Genomic DNA, 14,958 nt, shown 5'->3' on the forward strand with positions numbered 1-14,958 from the left:
CTCTCGGTGTGCCTAATCAAAGCGCACACAATAAAACGCCTCGAGTATACTTACCTACATAATAATAATAATAATAAAAATCATGATGATAATAATGTAATACGATTATTTGACAGTGCAGCGAGGGTGTATAGGTTTAACACGAACGTCGTTATGATGATCATTATATAATCATGCGCTAACTGCAGTTCGTGATAAAAATGCATACTATGATGTATTTATCATCGCACAACAAATCGTTTTTATTGTTTCTGCACACGTTTACCGACAAATACCCGAAGGTAAAAAAACATAATTTAATTCGAGAGGGAAAAAAAATTACAGATCAACGGGGATTGGAATGTTTGGCACAAGGATAAATTTGACTAGTATACCTCTGGTATAATGTCTTAAAGGGTTAATTCTCAATTTTCATATATTTTTTAGGTGTGATTAGTATACCATACTATTGTTACAGAATATATTCGAGGAAATAAACTGTTATATGCTTGATATGCGTTGTCTGAAAAAAAATAAGGTCTTAATAATGCTCTCACCATTAATGAATGATACTGTTTCACATGAAGATAGTTTATAATACTAACGATTGGAAATAAATTGGTAAATTTAACGAGTTAAATTTCAGAAATCACTGCACGCCACTGAATCCGCAGGGCACATCAATGCTCATATAGTATACATAATACACGCGCACGGCGACAAACAATAATATTGAAAAATGAAAACTATTGACTCTGCGTGGCCCGTAGTCGCACGGTCTAATAACAATAATAATATATTATTATTGTTGTTTTTAAATATTTTTAAATACCTTGCAATTATTGTTATGTGAAAATTGCGCATATTATAGTAGTCGTTGTGCGTTTGATGCGTGCTGCTGAGTTGCAGTGAACGGTGTGGCATTCCGATGGGAAATTTATTTAGGAACCGATATAATAATAATAACATCGAGTGTACACCTTAATAGTAATAATATGATTTATTTTATTATAATACATAATATATTATAGTATTGTACGATCGCGCTCTGATGCTATACATGCGCCCCGCGTGATACGACCACCCCCCCGCTGGGGGCTGTGGAAAGGGATTGACGCTTTGAAAAGTACGATGGTAATATAATAATAATAGTACGCTCAGAGATTACGTATACGTCTATACAGTATAGTGTAGGAAAACAACACAGTTATAAACAAGCGTGCGACGACGACCGGTTAGGAGACTTAAACAATATAATAATATTATTAGTCAAATATTTGTTTAATATTATTATAATATAATAAAGTCGTCGTCGTCGTTGTCGCATTGATATCTGTGGGTAACGCAATACTTGTAAACATTGTAAACATACAAATCCCCTTAGCTCTGTCGAGATATCTTTTATTATATAGTATAGTATAGTATATTTTAAATTATATCGGTATACGTTACCTGTGTTGTTAATATATATGTATGTATATACATATTAATAAATATATCGCCAAATTTAAATAATGTGTACAATTAGGGTTCGGTGATTTAAAATATGTTGTAGAAAAAAAATATGAAAATAACATAAAAATGTTTTTAAAACAAAATATGTTCCCAGTAATATATTGTACAATATCGATTTCATCAACCGACAATAAATCTAGATTATGTTTATAATGTTTTTATATTATGTTTTAGAGTTAATTGCTTAAAATAGCTTTATGACGACGAAAATGGGCAAAAAAAATAAAACAAAAACCTGAAAAAACCACACCTAGGTATATTGGCTACTGCAGTAATATTTAATTCCAAATCTGTCTTAGAAATAATTGATAGATAGGTGTAAATGATTTGTCAAAATTTCCATTCACAACAACGATGCGCGTTAGAAACCGAAAAAGTGATAATACTATAGAATGACGCATATTATAATAAATAATAATATGATTATAAAATCAGTTGTAACTTGCAACGCCTTGAAACGATAATTATATTATAATACTGTTACTTAAAATAGTAGGAATCTGCATAATTTAATTTAATATAATCGTAGTATTAGCGTAGGATAATATTATTGTATCGGATTGAACAATATATATTGTTATATTTATCTACACTGCTGAATTATGTCATACACCGCCCTTGCGTTTTTGTTTTCTTCTCTTCCACAGTTTCACACTGTGTAAAGTATACGGTCGAGTGTCCACTTTTACTCGGTAAATGCGTGCACAGCTGTACGTAGGTATTATACTCATAATAATAATAATAATAATAATAGAAATATATTGTGTTATATTATGCCATATTATTGCCCGTCAAATGTCGTCATTTTGGTACTTGGCGTTGTTCGAGACCTTGATGTCCGGACGCCCGACTTGAGGAGACGACATACCTACTCAAAAATGTAAACATGAGCTAATATTCTTATTGAAAATATAAGAGTTGTACGTGACTTTACCTAATATTGTGGGTATATTTTATAGTGTTTAATAATATCGAACTATCAGCATGGAATCATGGAAATGCGGATAACGCTATATGTAATAATAATATACGCATTTCCACACGGATAAAAATCTAAGCAAAAAACCAATAATGATAACAGAAATACATTTAAGATCCTATATACACACCTAGGCACTTTTATATAATAAGCAGAACGAGGAGCGACGTTTGATCATAATATATTATAAATATTTAATTTTTATTTAATTTTTTAACAACATTTTTTTAGAAATAATTTTGATTAAAAATATCTAAAATCTTGCTAAACATTGGTCTTTAAGTTGAAGCTCAAACTTTGTTAAAGTCATGAAATTTCAGATATAATTTTTCTATTAAATTCATTGCGTCAAAGAACGACATAATTGAACTTAAAAATATTTACAAAGATTAAAGTTCACATTTGTTACAGTCGATTATGCACTGATACATACACGCAATAAATCAGATTATTTTAAAATTAGTAGCTTATATTTTATTGATACTCATAATAAAAATTTAAGGGTCGATCGGACGTTGTAGTGGTTGAGATATTCTTACACAGGGAATACTCGTCTCTTTTCTTTCCTTTTTGTTAATTAATTTCATTTTTTTAATAGGAGTTTCGGAGATGAGACGTATATACAATTTACGTTTATAGCTTACATGTGAAATAACTATAGATACCTAACTTTTCCATTAAATTTTAGAAGCCTTAAAATTATACATTACAAAATACAAAATCAAACATGCGATGACAGTATAGACTATATTAGTACAGACTATGTGTAGACATTTCTATTTATAAATGGCATTCATAGTTTTATTTTTTTATTTTATTCACTTATTTGGCATCTAAAACGCTTGTTAAAATGTAATCCTACAACAGATGTCAATAAATTTAACAAAATAATAATAAAAAAGTTTAATATTATCTGGTTTAAATAAATGAAAATATCATTTGCAATATATTATTAAAGAATTTATCATAATAATTAATGACAAACAATGTTGCACAAATGATGGACTATTATAAATTAAAATAATTATAAAATAAAACTTCTATATAATAAGATCGTACATATTTAAATTGTGTTTCTCGGAATACCTATGCAATGTAAAACCGTAAAATATTAACGGCAATTATCGATTCAATTTCAATTTACATACATTTACATATTCTACAAATATATTTTATGACTAGCATTAATAATCCAATTATCACGCATATTGGAATTTATTTAAACATTATAAAGTGTAATAAAAAAAAAAAACATTTATTTAACTATTACTATTTTCCATATTATAATCTGCAATGGTCCATATAATACCGTAGTTGCATATAAAATAAAAATTAACTTGTTAGTTGTTAGTATACAAATTATTTAAATCGATTGACTCATGTGTTTGTCCCTTAAACATTTTTTAGCTGCAGATATCATGATTATTAAATTACTATAATAAAATAATGTAGAAATTCAGTTGTTTCAATTTTAAAAAATAAGGCTCGAATACTATTTTAGTGCCAATTAAAAATGACATGGTCGTATACGCAGTATTATGAACAATCATTCTAACTGTTATTCATTCAGTTATTTTATAGATTAAAATCACGCTTTCGAAGTATATACTACACATTAATAAATATGTTTTAGACGGCGTTTTATTTGTATTGTTTTTATTAAAGCACCACCTTTATAGATCTTCATTTTTCAAGGATATATTAATATATAAATAAACAGTTTTAGTCGTTTTAGAGGAACAAAGTATTATAGTTGTATGTATTTTACGTATTTAGTGTATAACACAATATAATGTAAGATAATAAAACATTAAATACCATTGTAACTCAAATAGACATTCATCTCGTTTTAGATAATAATCTGAAACAATGATAAAAAAAATCTGGTTCAATAACAACGGTTTCCGCTAATGAGAAATGAGTTGAGAATACATTTTTATTGTGTTTACTCGATAAAATTTAATCAATAGTATAAAATCAAATCAACTGTGTTTAATATTTCTGACTAGTCACATTCACTACAACACTATTACTAACTCAAAATTCTATTAAAAAATATACATAATATATTTTTCACTGTGCTTCTAGAAAATAAATCGTACAACTTTGTTTCAAAAATGATGTGCAGTTGTTTAATAGCTTTAAATATGAGATAGATATCGTATATAGCCGTAACAAGTCCATTGTCACATTTAAAGGTGAGTGAGTGTTAATTATGACGAAGCTATGGAATAATGTCATATATATATAAATGCATATATTATAATGTAGACAGAACAAGTATTTTGTAACTAAAAATTTTAAAACGCGTTGGAAACCTCAGCCGCTGCAGGGCTGCAAGTTGTTCAATTAATAATACGTGGTGAAAGATGAAAATTAAGTTAGCAGTGGGTATAAATATATATATATAATAGGCATTGAAAAATATGAATATCGCAGAAAGAGTTATGGCCATAATTTCGTAGAGCATAAATAAAGAGTAAAAAAATTAACGTTGGCTAAGTCGTTTGTAAACCATACAAACAACATCCGCGGTACACTGTTAAAAGTAGAAATTTTACCAAGTCCGCGTATATTATCATTCATCTTACATATTATCGTATAATATTATAATATGCGAATACGCGTGTGCGTATGAATCTATAAATCCGATTATTCAGGACTACATCATCGAAGATTGAAATGCTATCAACGTGTCGACTGTCGATTATCGATTGCGTAGACCGCAAAATACGATCTCAGACAACGTTCACTTCTTCTATTATACAATGAAACGACTATATTAAATTTCTTATCATGCCGGAAATCCGATTATATTACAATATATTGTATGTACCTACTATATATATTTATATTAATAATTATTAGTATTTTCATAATTTTTTTTATTTACTATTTGTTTATTTATTTATATATTCAATATTTGAAAATAATGTAACGATATTTAAATATTGTTAACTTACAGTTCGTGTTCAACTTTTCGTTGTTTTATTTTTATATGGTTATAATTAAAAGCAATAATAATTTTCATAAAATATCCCAATTATTCACCAAAATAGGTATTCTTTAGCCTTAATGTTGAACAGTTTACAACTATACACTTAATAGTTATAAATTATAATTATATTATTGCATTGATATAAATCAAACATTTTTTTTATTAAACTTTGTGTATAAAATTAGTTTCAACCATTACAATTAAAATTACAATTACGAATTACAAAATACAAATACAGTAAATACAGTTACAATAGAAATAGTACAATATAAAATTAGATTAAAAAGCCTGAATGGTTAAAGAAAGATAATATATTTAATATGATGTTTTTTTGTTGGTTTGAAAGTATACTTATAGAATCGAAAGGGATGTTGGAGGTAAAAAAAAAAAAATGTTTAAAATATATAAACCTTCAATTATTAATGATTTTTAATTTTTAAATTAGATATTATGAATTATGTTTTTTAAATTAAAACCTTCCTAATGTAAATATTTATCCACATTTAAGCTATTTTAATTAGGAGAAGAATTATTATGAAAAACTTATTTTTAAAATAACTGTTGACTCGCGGGGATCAGATTCTCCAATAAACCAATTACACCCTCGGAAGGGTGGAAGTTTTATTTTTACTGGCGTGAAAATCTTGAATATGACTTCCAATAGTATGTTAAGTATCTTAATATTTTACCATATCAACCTGTATAATATCACAATATCATCACCTATGACCTGCAGGTTCATAAACTTCGAATAATTATTTTTTGACTTAGTGAAATCATTATTGGACGAGGATCTAAAATAAGCGATAACAGTATTATATAAAATGCAAGTATTATATTGGTCCATAGATTCTTAATTCTTATATGTAAATTATATGTAAATTATATATAAATTTCAATAAATGTCTGTCTCTATAGAGTTAAACACAAAAATATCGAACAAAATATTAAAATCTGGTATAATCGTATAATAATGACCGTTATTGTTTATTATTATAGTTACTGTGGAATATTATAATATATTTTATTATTCATTTATTATGTTATTATGACGTCTGGGCGAACCACTGTCTTTTGGGATTTTTTTTTTTAATCCGCACATGATATTTAGTGATCCGAAAGATCTATAGGTAGTACCACTGTACACCTTAGACACGAATCATTTGGTACTAGAAACGGAAAAACGGACATTTAAATTTTATAAATTAAACCTGTTATAATTTTAATGGGCTTATATGAATTAAATAATTGGTGGTTATATTAAGTTCCACCTACATATAATATTATAATACCTATATATAGCTATGATAATATGCTATTTGGTACAAACGACTTAATAATTTACACAATACGCTAAAATATTATATGCTAATTTCCTACACTTCATCTAATTATTGAAAAATATTATTAAATATCATAAATAATAATTAAGATTAATATTGTGTAATACATAATATTATATTTACATAAGTTTTAAACATTTGTAAAATTTAAGTTGAAAGGTAGCATTAATAATTATTGTTGACCAAATTTTGGATTTTTAAACGTAGGTACTTATTACAATTATTTTTATGATACGTGTATTAAGATATATTACAAATTACAATTATTTACGAGTAATATCAATTAATTTAGTTATTAAGTACCTACAATAATAAGCTGTATAATAAAATACACTAGTTGTTAAAAATTAATAAAAACCAACAAAGTTATGTTTGTGATATTTTAAAATTTAACAGTGAGTGGTTTATAGACCACAATATGAGAAAGTTGAAAGTTGAAGATAATAATATCATACGTTTACATATGAACAAAACTAAAGAGTAGACGGTTAAGCTAAAAAATAATAACATTTCAAAATTATTGTTAATAACTAATATCCATAGGTAAAATAATAATAATTGTAAATATTATGAAAAAAAAAAACTTTTGACCACATAGAGAAAAATGTTCCAATGAATTTCAATATTGTAATAATATATACGATTTAAAAAATAGCTATAAAATGGATCAGCTGTTTATGATGAATATAGCGTTTCTATGGTAAGCCGAATATTACTTAATAATTAATAATATCTATGTTAAATAAGAACGAGTCATAAATCATAATATTTTAATTATTGCATTCGAAAATAAAACGTTAATTTTCAAAATATACTAAAAATATTTTGCACATTACTGGTATCAGGAGTTAGGGTAAATAAATTTCAATTTTTTTTTAAATAATATTTATTTCACTGAACATTAAAAAAAAAAAAATGCTGACCATACATTGCAACATTATATTAATATTTTATTAATATACTATTAGTATATATTGATAATAAGTTAATATGCTAATACATAATATATATTATACCTATCGGTGTTTGCTGTTCAACAATTTTTTTTTTGTTTCTTTTTTACATCTGAGTGTTTTGTGATGTCTTTAATTTAATATTATACATAATATATACTCTCATACTTCAATTTACTGAATGCATTTTTTTTATAATTCTGTATTTTCCTTAAGAGTATTATATATATTGCAAATGTATATTGATCGAAAAACTAAATAATATTAATTATTTATTGTTTTAATTAAAATATTAAAATTTTTCCTAGATTTTTGCACCACTGCGTACATAAATCTCTGTACAGCTACAGATTTTGTAACACTTTTTGGAAATGGAAACGGAAACGGAAGGTAAGAAAAATTATATTGATATTTGGTTATTTTAGTATTAAAATACCATATAGTAATTAAGTAATATTCAACTATCCAATATCCGTTACACGAAAAACATCCAATATGTTACTTCTTTGACTTAACGTTTTATCTAAATAATAGACATCATGGAGACGTTTAATCCAATGTTTTTTTAATTTATTAATAATATACAAAATCAGTACAATAAGAGTATGAGCTAATTGACAAAGTAAAATTGAAAATTTCGAATGAAGAAGCCATCCATCGATGACACTTTCGTCTTTTAATTATTTTATTTTACACTCACTCCATCGATTAATTATTTATTAAATTATATTAAATTGTATATATAATATTAATTAATTGACATACGTTGATACCCTCCACATATTCTAAGATACCGATATCTGAATGTCTGATTGAATCTATCACAAACAAACTTAATATTTTAGATTCTAAGCAAAGTGATGAATGTGTTGATTTTACATTAATGTGTTTTTTCGTTTTATTTTTTTTATTCGTTACGTATACGGTAGGTTGCACAATGAGTAGTTGAAAATAATGCTTCGATTTTCAACTTCATTATTTTTTCCGGTAAGAAGGCGAATCTAGTTAGTGCATTCGAGTGATTCAAATCCAAAATTCTCAGTAGTTTTCCAAAGCACCGGGAAGAACTGGAATTTTTACGATTTTCAAAGATAATCTATTTTCGTTTTGAGTGTTATTCTACAAAACAAATTACCGCGGATACATAAAATTCTCACTGAATGTTTAAGTTTGCGTTTTTTGTATGCCATATAATTTTCGAAATATTTTGATTAATTTTGAGCAATTTATAGGCATATGGAATTTTCGATTATTTTCAAACAGCTTGAAAATTTAATTTAGGCTAAAAATATCAAAAATACATAGGCCTATTTTTTGAATAAAAATCAAAGTGAAAATTTCGACCAAAATATGTATTAAATTTAATATTTACTTATTATTTATAAATTAAAAATTTATAAAAAATTCATCTTTTATGGCTAAAAATTTAAATTTTAAAACAAGGTTCCACGTAACTAGTCCATTATGTAAATGTAATCAAAAAAATTAAAAATATATAAATACAATTGTTTGTATAATTATTTTAAGTTCAAATTTGGATGAAATTACCTGTTAAATAAAAAGAAATACATAGTAGATAATAACTGATAAAGTGCATATTTACATATATTAATCAAAAACAATGATTTTAAATATTGTAATGATTTAAAAATATTATTCGTGGGTAGGTACCTACAAGCACTTTTTAAGTAGATTATTATTTACGAATATGATAATATATAATATATACGAATGACATTAATCCAACATACCAGCTACAGAAGTAATAATAACAATATAAATATAATATGAAATATGAAATATCCTAGGCCAATCAGTCTCCACTAAATTATATAGTATCAGGCGTGGACTGGTAAAAAGGGGCATGGGATGCTACATAATTCAAAGGGTAAATAATAAAAATGTGTGGAACAAAATTAAAATATGTAGATTATGTATAAAATATTGAAAATAAGAAAAAATCGTAAATAGGTACCAAGTTACAACAAATATTCAAACAAAACTGTACAATATTAGATTAAAAACAAATTAGATCAAATTTTATATCGAATATATTTTAGGGCAAGGGTGCTGTAGCATCCCAGCATCTCAGTCAGTCCGCACATGTATATTATATAATGATATTATATCATTGAATTCAAATTTAACAACATCCAGTGACCCTCTTGTAACCTATTGTACAGCAAAGCGATACCCAATTGCCAGGTTTTAAAATTTTATTTTGCTTATTATTGTTAACATGTGTGTTATATATTTATATGCATTCGGCTTCACCCAGTAGTTATCAAAAATTACAAATATTATTATATTGTAAATAAATATACATGTATTATAGATTCAAATATCCAATCAATTGAATTTATTTTTATTAATCAATAATAATAAATAAGAGTGTGTAGTGGCCGGGCGAATTAAGGCGTCGGTTGCGACGCGCACCGTCACTAATTCGAATTCCGGTCATGGGTGGCATCGCTTTCCGGGCAGTTCATGCTGTCTGGAAAGAGAGGCCGCTGCCTCCCATCCAGGCATGGCAGAAACCTAAATTGGTGCCGATTCGAAATCCTGCCAAAACATCCACGATTACTAAAACCAACAGTTCCCTCCCCGACAGTTTCACAGGCTGATGGCCCTTGATGTTGAAGCCTAACCCCCCCCCCCCCCAAAAAAAAAAAAAAAAAAGTAATAATAACTATATTTTTAATAGAATATGTTACGACTTGGTCCTTGCTATTCCACATTCACACAGACAACAAAACATTGAATTAACTGTCACACAAAATCAGGACTGAGTCCGGGATTTATCGACTTCTGCTGGACTTTTGTAATCCAAGCTTCTATCTAATATTTATCGATGTTATTTAATCTCAATGCTTTGTTATTCAGGTGGCCGTTTTTAAATTGTTATACGTAAGGATAATATACCTCATTACGTTATTTATAAGACTGTTAGGTTTTCAATATGTTAATTAAATATTATTTCACTTTCTTTGACATTTATGTCCAATTTTTATTAATCGGTATCGCTGTAAATACCATGTACCGTTTATTTTAATTTAAATTTTTAAATAAATAAAACCGTTCATATTAAATATCGTGTGCATTTTTATACTATATTTATTAATGTAGTCTTATTATTTTTAGCTGAAATTAAAAGCTTCTTGGACTATATTAGAGGTATAGGGATTAAAGCATGGATTCCCGGATCACCAGGAAGTGGCCCTAAGATGTCTGTAGAAGATCAGTGTCTATCCGGAGTATTTTGTTTAAATCAGAAAGGATTGGAAATCTATAGTACCTATAAACATTTATATTTTATTTTTCATTAACAATAACACATTTGTGTACGTTTTAATTAGTCTGTCTTAGTTCAAGGTATTACTCATCGGGAAAAAAACAATAAGAGTTCAAGGGAATTTGTCAAGAATTTAGACCACGTAAAATCTATTGAATTAAAAGATGAGGTAAGTCGAAACTGAATGAAGTCAATAAGTAGATGTCTTCACAACTTTATCTTTAAAAAAAATATATATATATATATATATATATATGGCAGTTGGATCGATTTGATGGTGGTTCCGGAAACACTGCACTAAATGACAATTTGGGTGTAAATAATATAACGTCACATGTTACTGTAGTTAAGTTAAAGCGTGACGTCGGTATTCAGTGGAGCGATAATGATATTATTGGTGATTCACTAGAAATACCAAAATTGTCAAAAAGTTATATTTGTCGTTTCAAAAAATCAGTCGGAACAAGAGTTGACGGCGTTGAACAAGTGAGAACACAAAACATGATAATTAAATGTTTCATATGGTATACCTTACGATGTATAGTATTATATATCAAGTAAATATGTAGAACAATAATTGAAATTATACATTTTACAGGAAATGTTCGTTCAGGGAATAACGGGTGCGGAGTTTAAACGTATCGTAAAAGAAAAACTTACAAGAGAAGTTAGAGTTGCTAAATGTTACGTATCATCATTACCTAATCGAGAGGATAACTATGTTACTGCGATTAACTGTCATCTCGATAAGAAAGCGTTGAGATCAGATTACACGGGGAAATTATGGAGTAGTTTGGACTGCAAAGGTTTAACTGAAATTGAAAAATCCGGGCTTAGTCCTGGTTTTGTGCGAAAATTAATCAAACATTTTGATGTCTATGATAATGTGGAACAGCAATGACCGAGTCACAAAACGTTGTAGACACATAATAGTATAATATATTTAACGATATTATAATTAATCCTTATAAAGATAATTTATTATAATGTATAGATAATAATTATTGTCACTATATAATCATTGTTCATTTAAACTACAAAAATTACATAATTTTTTCTTTTCCCTATCACTGTTGTTTTTGTACTATTATTACTATTATTACGAGCTTTCGACCGGTTTGATCAGTCGATAATCCAGTCATGCGTTTGAATAATGTCTTTATACATTCAAATAAAAGACCCAAAATTGGAAGCAACGCTATTCGTTTATTTATATTCAACTGCACCACGTTACGCGCGTACATAACAATTACGTGTACGATTATTATATCGTATAGCATATTAGTATTATAACATCAGTTATTCGCGACCGCAATTGCGTATCGAAAAAAAAAATAATTAATCATTTCTCACGCATAACATCATCATAACATATCATTAAACGTTAACCGGTAGATTTAAATGTAAATTGGTATTAGTAATGTAAATATTCGTATAATCTAAATCCTACATGAATGTAAAACTAACTTCGGTACCTATTAGTATCTATGCTGCCTGATGTAATAATCTCGAATGTAAAACACTATGCAAATACAAGAATAAAAAAACGTGCTTTTTGACATTTTCTCCGTTGCACAGAAGAACACGCTGAATCATAAATTATGTGTTTAAGTGAATTAACGGTAGAATGTATATTTTACTTTATTTAGAGCATATTTACAGAGCCACTAAAAGTTTGAGCCCTAATACTCGTAATAATTTTAATATACGATAAAATCCGGTATACCGATATAATAATATTAGTATAATGGTTCACATTAATCTTGGCGTATCTATATACACATAATGTTATAATATACATCGTGAGCTTACACTCGACACGGACAAGTCGGCATTGATAATCGTACATAATATATAATTATATGATATAATATTATAATTGTATATACGATTTGATTTACGACGTTCATATTTCCATTAACCGAATGAGGATTTTATGTTTTAGAGAGGAGACGATCGTGGTGTGTCGCGGCTTGTCCACATAAATCACTTGGACTTTTTTTTGTAGCATTTAATCCCCCGCAACGCGCTGCGAAACGTGTAATCGGCCGACGATTTTTTCACTTTATTTCGTTACACGCGTGATATAATAAGCAAAAAAGTAAAATAAATAAAAAACGCTTAAAATTACGCGAGTAAAGTGGCATTTATTACCAACGAACGTCGCCGACGTCCTTCGACGCAAAAAAAAAATATATATAAATTAATATTATTCCCGACTTCCTCTATACTACACTATCTATACATATGCAAATATTATAATAATAATAAGTAGTGCGCGGTAGCCAAACAGACGAGCTACAGCGACGAGAATAGTATATAATATCATTGACGCTGTGTTTTAATTACGCCGTTGCGATTTATAATTACTATGCACGCCAGAACGGTTTTATTCGGTTTTTAATTCATCCCTAATGGGAAACGCGAGACGTGTCTCGGCCGCGTACACGATTTATGGGTTCGTTTTTATTATCATATAATAATGCATTTATACTGTGCACTACACACACGCACATAAAGATATCGTATAATATAAGCGAAAACCGGCACAGGCACCCATAATTGGATGTGAGTGGATAAAAAGAGAGAAAAAACCACGTGAGGAGCGCATATACGTGTATTATAATATATATATATATATATATTTATATTATATATAGATGTGTGCAGCGTACAGTCATTTTAAATAAGCTCTAAAGAGTATATATTTCACTATTATCGCGTATATGCCAACGGTTCATTGGCCGTAAATCGAAACGGAAACAAACGAAAATATTAAAGAATAACCGTTCAACATTATTATTTAACGTGATCCGCGATCATTAATTGTTCTTCAAAATATCACGAAGAATTGATTTAAATGACTATTATACGGAATCTAATCGCAGACCAATCGATATTTCTACTTTTAGTTCCTTATCTAACCCGACTACGCAGCCCACAGAATAATTCTCTTTCAGCATATAGTAGCCAGGTTTTTCTTTGAGGAGGGTTAGTTTTGTATTTAAATTATTCATTATAGCCGTCAATTTTTTATGCTATTCATAATATAAAGTATGAAATATAAACAATACGATAGCAAATTTTATAAAAATATTAATGATTCATCAAGTACATAATTTTGTTTGCATAAATACGAAAGATTGGGTACCCTAAATGTTCCCATGTATATCTACATGACCACGTGTCCCCGTCACTAATGAATTGTTCTGTGGTACTATATTCATTGTGTTCATTCAACAATTTTTGTATACTGACATGAATTAGCTTCACTCTCACATATGCATAAATTACTAAGTCAAACAAAAATAACGATACATTTTATGTAAAATATTTCTATAGTGGGCAGACTTTATTATAAATTACTTAGGAGACAATGCATTTAACTCTAAATAAATTTAAAGTATAGTTTTAAAATTTAGAGCCTTAGGGGGTGCTATAAATGAATATCTACGAATCTGGTCCCTAATCTCATCTAACCTAACATAATATTATATGGCCATATAACAGGAGATACGGCGTTGTTTTTATTAATCAGTCGATAAGTCAGTGTGCTGTTGAATTGTAGGGCCGAAAAGGGTTGTACACTTTTTGGAGTGTACCTATGTATATTTGTTTGCACACATGTATGACGATCTGCTACCGGATTATTAGTCAAACATACGCACACACGCGTACCACTTATAATATTATCATAGCCCCCTGCTGGCGGTGACGTTGTGTTCGTGTGTTGACTGTGAGTATATTTACACAGGAAATAGGTCACATATTATATACTCGCGTCGTCGTCCATGCTATAATGGCCGCAGAAGTTCAAATAAAAATAGCGAGTGCTATCGAAACGATATTCTGTGAATACGGAAGAATAATATATATTTTTATATGCATTTTCATCTTAA

At 28.1% G+C, this 14,958-nt stretch overlaps 1 protein-coding gene across 1 annotated transcript; it reads left to right on the forward strand.

Moving 5' to 3' along the window:
• The first annotated feature begins 10,560 nt into the window (after window positions 1-10,560).
• On the forward strand, window positions 10,561-11,966 carry LOC149058419 (uncharacterized). Its single transcript, XM_089221255.1, has 5 exons — window positions 10,561-10,674; window positions 10,909-11,058; window positions 11,134-11,228; window positions 11,321-11,545; window positions 11,658-11,966. Exons 2-5 carry the CDS (start codon window positions 10,992-10,994, stop codon window positions 11,958-11,960), a joined length of 690 nt encoding a protein of 229 aa, XP_089077381.1. The 5' UTR covers window positions 10,561-10,674; window positions 10,909-10,991; the 3' UTR covers window positions 11,961-11,966.
• The last annotated feature ends 2,992 nt before the right edge of the window (window positions 11,967-14,958 follow it).

The sequence above is a fragment of the Diuraphis noxia genome, unplaced genomic scaffold (assembly GCF_037042655.1).
Source record: "Diuraphis noxia isolate RWA-SAM2 unplaced genomic scaffold, SU_Dnox_SAM2 contig0002, whole genome shotgun sequence".
Classification (NCBI taxonomy): domain Eukaryota; kingdom Metazoa; phylum Arthropoda; class Insecta; order Hemiptera; family Aphididae; genus Diuraphis; species Diuraphis noxia.